At 48.3% G+C, this 7,371-nt stretch overlaps 2 protein-coding genes across 2 annotated transcripts; one reads left to right on the top strand and one right to left on the bottom strand.

Moving 5' to 3' along the window:
• Window positions 1-365: 365 nt before the first annotated feature.
• On the top strand, window positions 366-5,218 carry FTJAE_7702 (ATP-dependent bile acid permease; the record flags this gene model as incomplete). The annotated part of the gene is made up of 5 exons (XM_037354446.1): window positions 366-677; window positions 734-1,390; window positions 1,438-3,322; window positions 3,372-4,609; window positions 4,661-5,218. 5 exons carry the CDS (start codon window positions 366-368, stop codon window positions 5,216-5,218), a joined length of 4,650 nt encoding a protein of 1,549 aa, XP_037205201.1.
• Window positions 5,219-5,619: 401 nt separating this feature from the next.
• On the bottom strand, window positions 5,620-7,344 carry FTJAE_7701 (Arylsulfatase; the record flags this gene model as incomplete). Its single annotated transcript, XM_037354445.1, has 2 exons — window positions 5,620-6,925; window positions 6,980-7,344. The coding sequence occupies 2 exons, from the start codon at window positions 7,342-7,344 to the stop codon at window positions 5,620-5,622; spliced, it is 1,671 nt and encodes a 556-aa protein (XP_037205200.1).
• Window positions 7,345-7,371: the final 27 nt, after the last annotated feature.

Below are 7,371 nucleotides of genomic sequence, written 5' to 3'. Positions count from 1 at the left end.
CCGAATCTTTCTGACGTTGACTCAATCCACTCACCACGGAGTTGAAGGGTCCCCGTCTTTCTTTTTTTACAAATCCTTGAAGCGGCATCAGCCAGCTTACATGCGTAAGGCGTGACTGATTTCGAATCTGTTTAAAAACCTGTGCTGGATCCTTGTCTATCTCTCCCTCCTTTTCTCTCGTTATTTTGGAGCACGTCAAATGTATAGACTGTTTCTAGCCTGGCCCTTTTTAAGATTTTATAACTCGACTGAGTATAACCACCAGAAACAACGATAACAGAGGGTGGCGACAAAGATTATATTCTGGCGTTCTTCGCCATTGTTTTTCACGACTCTTCTTCAGCAAATCTACTCAGGGCTCAATCATGAGTGTGCCCAAAATCGATGTGATTTTGACTGGCACAGGCCTTGTTGTTGTAGCATTAGCCACTACGCCTGCTCTAGCCACCGCCGTCACCCAACTACGGAAGCGTGCTGCACGGGACAACTTCTATGAGGATGCCGATGGCAAGAGTACACCTGAAAGCTTGGCCGCTTTTTCGAACCGTCTTCCCAAAGTTTTCATCCTTGCCCTGTCCGCCGTTGGTCTTGGAACATCAATTGCAATTTCAGTACTTCATTCGCTCTCGCAGTCAGATTCGCTCTTGCTCAGGAATTGGCTCATTGCTGGGGCATGGGTGAGTATTTGGAATGGAATGGCAATCTGCAATGGTCACTGACGTTCTCTAAATAGGCTCTTATTCTTCTCCATGCCATCTCCTTGAGTGCCCATCATGCGCCTGTAAAGGTCCACGATCTTGGCCTGTGGCTTTTTGGGTCTTCTCTCATTGTTGCCACCATTACTGTGCCCCAATTGATTAAGGAGGCTCAGTTTTTCACTCGAAACAACACAGTGGCTCTTGTTCTTCGTGCTGTGAATGTTGGTGCAGTCGTCCTTCTCTGCCTCTCTAGTGTGCTACTCCCACGCCGACCTGATGTATTCTTCAAAGGCAAAAAGGTCGATGAGCAATGGACTGTTTCTGCCTTCAGCCGCTACACGTGGTCCTGGGTTGACCCCCTCCTTTCTTTTGCGGTCAAAAAGAACGATCTGGATGCCAGCGACGTTCCTCATGTAGACCGGGCGCTGAGAGCTGCTGATTTGAAAGAGGACTGGCTCGCATCGAAACCTCAAGGCAGTCTCTTCCGCTCCCTGTTTTGGGCATACAAAGGCTCCTTTATGGTACAGCTCTCCCTTACTGTGTTCCGAAACATCCTGGCCTTGTTACCTTTCTGGACCATGTTGCGTGTGATCAACATTCTCGAACAGCGCGATGTAGGACTGTCCGGAGCATCCAACTTGGAGCTCTGGATTTTGATTTTTGCGATGGCTGGCTTTAATCTCTTAGATGCCGTAAGTACTTCATATAAACTTCTTTTCCTTATACTGATGCATCAAAGTGGGTTGAAGGATGGGTATTCTGGTACTCCTTTGCGAGCATTGCTCTCCCTATCCGTTCGCAACTGTCGACACTGATCTTCGAAAAGTCGCTTCGACGCAAGAACGTCAAGTCCGCGGATAAGTCGAAAGAGTCAGATGAGCCACAGGGCCACGCGGAAGACAAGAAAAATGAAGAAGATGCGGATGACGGCTCAAGTGTGTTGAAGTCTAGACAGGCAATCGTCAACCTTGTTGGTGTCGATGCGTTGCGAATCTCGAACTTCACGGGTTTCCAGTTCCTGATATACAACAGTGTCTTCAAGCTGGTATTTTTCTCCTTTTTTTTGGTTCGCCTGATTGGATGGATCCCTTTCACAGCTGGTTTGGTAGCCTGGGGTCTTACTCTTCCCGCCAATACCTACTTCTCTCGAGAATTGCTGTCCAGATCGGACAAGTTGATGAAGCTCCGTGATGAGAAGTTAGCTGTGGTCAACGAAGCTCTTCTTGGAATGAGACAGATCAAGTTCGCCGCCCTGGAGAGTCGCTGGGAAAAGCGCATCTTGGCTATGCGAGAGAGAGAATTGAAGACATTATGGGGACTTTTTGTTGTTGATACCGGTCTCTTTGGATGCTGGGTTGTCAGCCCCATTTTGCTTGCTGCGACATCGCTTGCTGTCTATGCTGTTATGAACGGTCAACTTTTGCCCTCTGTTGCCTTCGTTAGCATTGGAATTTTCAAGGCTTTGGAAGTCTCGCTCGGTGTGTTACCGGAACTCATCACGATGGGAGTTGATACGTTTGTCTCCTTGAAGCGAATTCAAACATATCTCAATGGTCCCGAGATGAAGAACACACTTTCCGAAGGCACAGATGTGGCGTTCGAAGACGCATCCATTGCTTGGCCCGAAGATGACGAGACACCTGACGAGGATAGGTTCATCCTGAGGAGTCTGAACATAAGATTCCCTGCTGGCGAACTTTCAGTTATTTCTGGAAAGACCGGTACAGGAAAGAGTTTGCTTCTTTCTGCCATTCTTGGTGAAACTGATGTATTGGAGGGTTCTGTTTATGTGCCTAGCACTGTTGCCCCGGAAGACCGTCGCGATGCCCAAGCCAACCTCGGCAACTGGATTATTCCCGGATCTATTGCTTATGTTGGTCAAACTCCTTGGCTCGAGAGCGCATCTCTACGTGATAACATCTTATTTGGACTCCCTTTTATCGAGGAACGCTACAACCAGGTCGTTGATGTGTGCGCTCTTAAGAAGGATCTGCAGATTTTGACAGATGGCGACAAGACAGAGCTCGGTGCAAACGGCATCAATTTGTCTGGCGGTCAGAAATGGCGTGTCACGTTGGCGCGGGCTATTTATTCACGAGCCGATATCTTGGTGATGGACGACGTCTTTAGTGCTGTCGATGCACATGTCGGCCGCCATATCTTTGAAAAGTGTGTCACAGGCGATATTTGCAAGGGACGTACTCGAATCCTAGTCACTCACCACGTTGCTTTAGTGCAGTCGAAGGCCAAGTATATAGTAGAGCTTGGTGAAGGTGTTGCTCTGCATGCTGGTTTGGTTTCTGACTTTATCAAGGATGGGACCCTGGAGGAGATTCGCCAGCACGAAGAGACTGCGCAGCAAGCTTCTGAAGATGAGACTATTGATTCCTCAACGGCTGTCAACTCCGAGGAAGCTTCCATCACAGACCCAGCCGAGAATAATGAGAATAATGCGCTGCAGAAAGTGCCGTCCAAGAACGCTAAGCAGTTCATACAGGAAGAAGTTCGGGAAAGGGGTGTCGTTAAGAAGCATGTCTATCTGACCTATCTGCAAGATAGTGGCGGCGTTGTCCTTTGGAGCATTTGTGCACTTGTTTTTCTTGGTTATGAAGTTGGCATTCTTGGTGAGCATTATAAATCTATGGTCAAGTTTACTGCTAACATTGACATCAGGTCGAGCATGGTGGCTCCGAATTTGGACTGGTGATGTCGACGAAAGTATTTCAGTTGGCAGCATCCAGCAGCAGCATGGCCACGCCTCAGTATTCTCTCTTCAACATTTCCCGTACTCCTCCGCGCCTGAGTTTAGGGCTAGTGGGACTCACTATGATTTGAAGTACTACTTATGGATCTACATTGCCATCTCCAGTGCTACCGCAATTGTTGGTACATTCAGGTTCTTCTGGGCTTATTTCCTTGCTATCAAAGCAAGCCGATCACTCTTTGAAAAGATGCTGTTTACTGTCCTACATACTCCTCTGAGATGGCTCGACACTGTTCCCGTCGGCAGAATTCTAAATCGATTCTCGTCTGACTTCAATATCATCGATAACCGTATCACTATGGACTGGACTCAGTTCATCTCCAACTTGCTGTCCCTGGTCGGTGTCTGCGTGGCCGCCTTCTTCGCGTCCGGTATCGTGATCCCCTTGGCTATAGTTCTACTGGGGCTTGGTATTCTACTGGGTAATAGGTATCTTTATGGCGCACGACCACTGAAACGACTCGAGAGTAACTGCAAGTCCCCAGTCTTCGAGCTCTTCAACGCAGCCCTCGCGGGTGTGTCGACAATCCGAGGCTACAAGAAGACACAGGTCTATATAAACAGGATGTATGAGAAGCTTGATTCGTGGAGCATCATCACCTCTTATATGTGGCTTGTGAACCGCTGGATGGGTCTACGGATGGGTCTTATTGGTACATTATTCTCGACTATTGTCGGGATAATTGTTATTGTGAGCCCTAATATGGACGCTGCCTTGGCTGGCTTCACCTTGTCTTTTGCCATGGATTTTGCCGAGAGTATCCTCTGGACCATTCGAAATTATGCTGGTATGGAGCTGAATATGAACTCAACCGAGCGAGTTGTCGAATATACCGAACTTGAGACCGAGTCGCTTGAGGGAGAGAAGCCTTCTGCCGCGTGGCCTACTTCCGGAACTATGGAGATCAAGGATCTCGAGGTTTCATACGCTCCTGACCTTCCACCAGTACTCAGGGGAATCTCCTTTGACGTCAAGAATAACGAAAGAGTCGGCGTTGTGGGGCGTACAGGTGCTGGAAAGTCGTCTCTGACTCTGGCCTTATTCCGATTTTTGGAAGCTCGTTCTGGTAGCGTCACTATTGACGGCCTGGATATTTCCAAAATTGACCTGCATAGCTTGCGATCTCGCCTAGCTATCATTCCTCAGGTATGTGTATTCGCTTTTGGTTTTACTACATGCAGATTGACATCTTCTCAGGATCCTGTCCTTTTTTCGGGAACAATCAGATCCAACCTTGACCCATTTGAGGACAATACAGATGATGAACTTCGCGAGTCACTGGGCCGCGTTCATCTTGTCGACTCACAGCCAGTCACACCCACTAACGAGCCCGCCTCTGCGGCAACCTCGACACTTGCTGCCAAGAATACAAACATATTCCGAGATCTATCAAGCCCAATCTCTGAGTCTGGCGGCAACCTATCTCAGGGTCAACGACAACTTCTCTGTCTGGCTCGTGCCATTGTGGCACGGCCTAAGATCATGGTACTAGACGAGGCCACTTCCGCCGTCGACATGGCTACCGACGCTCTTATCCAGCGCAGCATTCGAGAGGAGTTTACCGACAGCACACTCATCGTCATTGCACATCGTCTGAGTACCATCGCTGACTTTGATCGCATCCTAGTCCTTTCAGACGGTCAGGTTGCAGAGTTTGGGACTCCCAAGGAGCTTTGGCAACAAGAGGGTGTGTTTCGTGACATGTGTGAGAGTAGTGGAGAGAAGGAAAAGCTGAAACAAACGATATTTGGCTAGATGATGAAGAAATTTTAGGAACTCGATTATAAACAATAAAAGTACTGAATTTCGCATAGCCTTAGTATGCCTTTAGATTGGTTATCCTTTGCCCCTTGGTTTAAGAACAAGTGTTTTCTTGCTCCCCGAGGCAAAGGTATCAATAGAGAAACTTCCCGATATTTGAATCGCGAATTTTGAGTCAAGTCATTAGCAAGGAAGATTATTTACGCCGAGAAACAGTTTTTTCACTTTAGAGTATATAGCTCAGCGTCACAAGTTTACCTCGGAACATTCGTCACAAAAGGACATAGGGATCAACAAAAGAACATGGAAGCATACGCCTAAGTCGAAAACAAATGACTGCGAAATTTGATTTTAGTACTAATCCTCGAAACAAGCAGCTGATATTTGTTCAAGTCCTAGATCTTGGTGACACCGAACTCATGCCCTGGGTCAAACATTCCTGTTTCTGAATAGTAGATCTCCCATAAATTAACCAGGCGGTCCATAATAACTGGGTTGCTGTCAGCGAGATCGTGCAACTCGCCTGGATCGCTCTTCAAGTTGTACAGCTCCCATTTGTCTTTTCCCCTTGGTGCGGTCATGTATAAAGCCTTCCAGTGACCCTCCCTGATGGCTCGGAGACCGAACAGCTCCCAACCAGTGATCTCCTTTTCCTCATCATGAAAAGCTGGAGATTGGTCTTCAAGATGTAACACCCATGAGGATCCCCTCACGGGGAATACTTCTCTGCCTCGGAATTTGCTTCCTGGTAAGGGGATGCCCGCCAAGTCAAGGACTGTCGGTAGAATATCCATGACCGTACAGAATGAGTCGGTGTGCGATCCGCCAGCCTTGGAGAAAGGAGGATATCGAACAAGGCATGGACATCTAATGCCGCCTTCAGTGATCCAAGTTTTGAAACCTCTAGAGGGCGCCATTGACGCACATGCCCACTCAGGACCATACCAGATATATGAGTCTGCCATTCCCATGTTATCAATCGAGTTATTGTAGTATTTGTTGATGATTCTTGGGACACTTCCAACACTGCCCATCATGGGAACAGCTTCGAGCATAGCCCCTTCGGCTCCGTTGTCCGACATGAAGAGGACAAAGGTGTTGTCTAACTCATCAATAGAGTCGAGATAGTCTACCACGCGGCCGACATTGACGTCTATGAGATCTACCATGGCGGCATAGACTTCCATTTTCCTCGCCGACTCAGCCTTCTCCATGGGTGACATCTTATCCCAAAGTTCGACTGTCACGGGCGCTGGTTCTGTGTCTTCAGAGATGAGTCCCAGTTTGACGAGATTCGCCAACCTTCGTTTGCGCAAGGCTGCTGGTCCATCGTCGTAGATGCCTTTATATCTCTCGATTGTCTCGCGCGGCGCCTGCAGAGGCCAATGAGGTGCGGTGAAAGGTAGATACGCAAAGAACGGCTGCTCAGTGTCTTTGCGATCTTTCAGGTAATCAACCAACTTTTCGGAAAAGGTAGTAGTCGAGTAAAAGTCGTCGGGGATATCTTTTGGGTTTTTCCGATCTAAGAATCTGTCGTCTTGCATCCAGAACTTGCTGGCGTTCATGGGTGTGAAGAACCCGTGCGCTGGGTCGTCGAGTTGTGGTTCATAGTTGTAGTGATTACAGCAGCCTGATAAGAAGACATAACTGTTGTCAAACCCTCTCGCGTGAGGCGATGTCTCGTTCGTCGTTCCGAGGTGCCTGGCGACAACATTTAGTCATGGTTTTGAGGCTGTCGAGTCGCTCTCAACCTACCATTTTCCAGACATGATTGTATGATAACCAGCATCTTGGAGAATCTCACTAAGCGCAGCAACGCGAAAGTTGAGGTATCCCTCATAGCCAGGCCTGTTTTTGTACTTATCCATAAACCTCGCCATGTGCTCAGTCATCTGGCCCAGGCCTGCAATGTGGTTGTCCGTTCCGGAGAACAGCATGCTCCTAGTTGGAGAGCATGCTGAAGCCGTATGGAAATTGGTCAGTCGCACACCAGTCTGCGAGAGGCGGTCAAGATTTGGAGTCGCTATCTCAGAGCCAAAGCATCCAAGGTCACTGTAGCCCAGGTCATCGGCGACGATGACGAGAAAGTTGGGTCGCTTGTGGGTTGGAACGGAACACATATTGAGATAGATTATGAGGTTGACAAG

Source organism: Fusarium tjaetaba, assembly GCF_013396195.1.
Source record: "Fusarium tjaetaba strain NRRL 66243 chromosome Unknown NRRL66243_c0000156, whole genome shotgun sequence".
NCBI classification, from domain to species: domain Eukaryota; kingdom Fungi; phylum Ascomycota; class Sordariomycetes; order Hypocreales; family Nectriaceae; genus Fusarium; species Fusarium tjaetaba.
The sequence above is the reverse complement of the archived record's forward strand: the minus strand, read 5'-3'. Positions and strand labels throughout refer to the sequence as shown.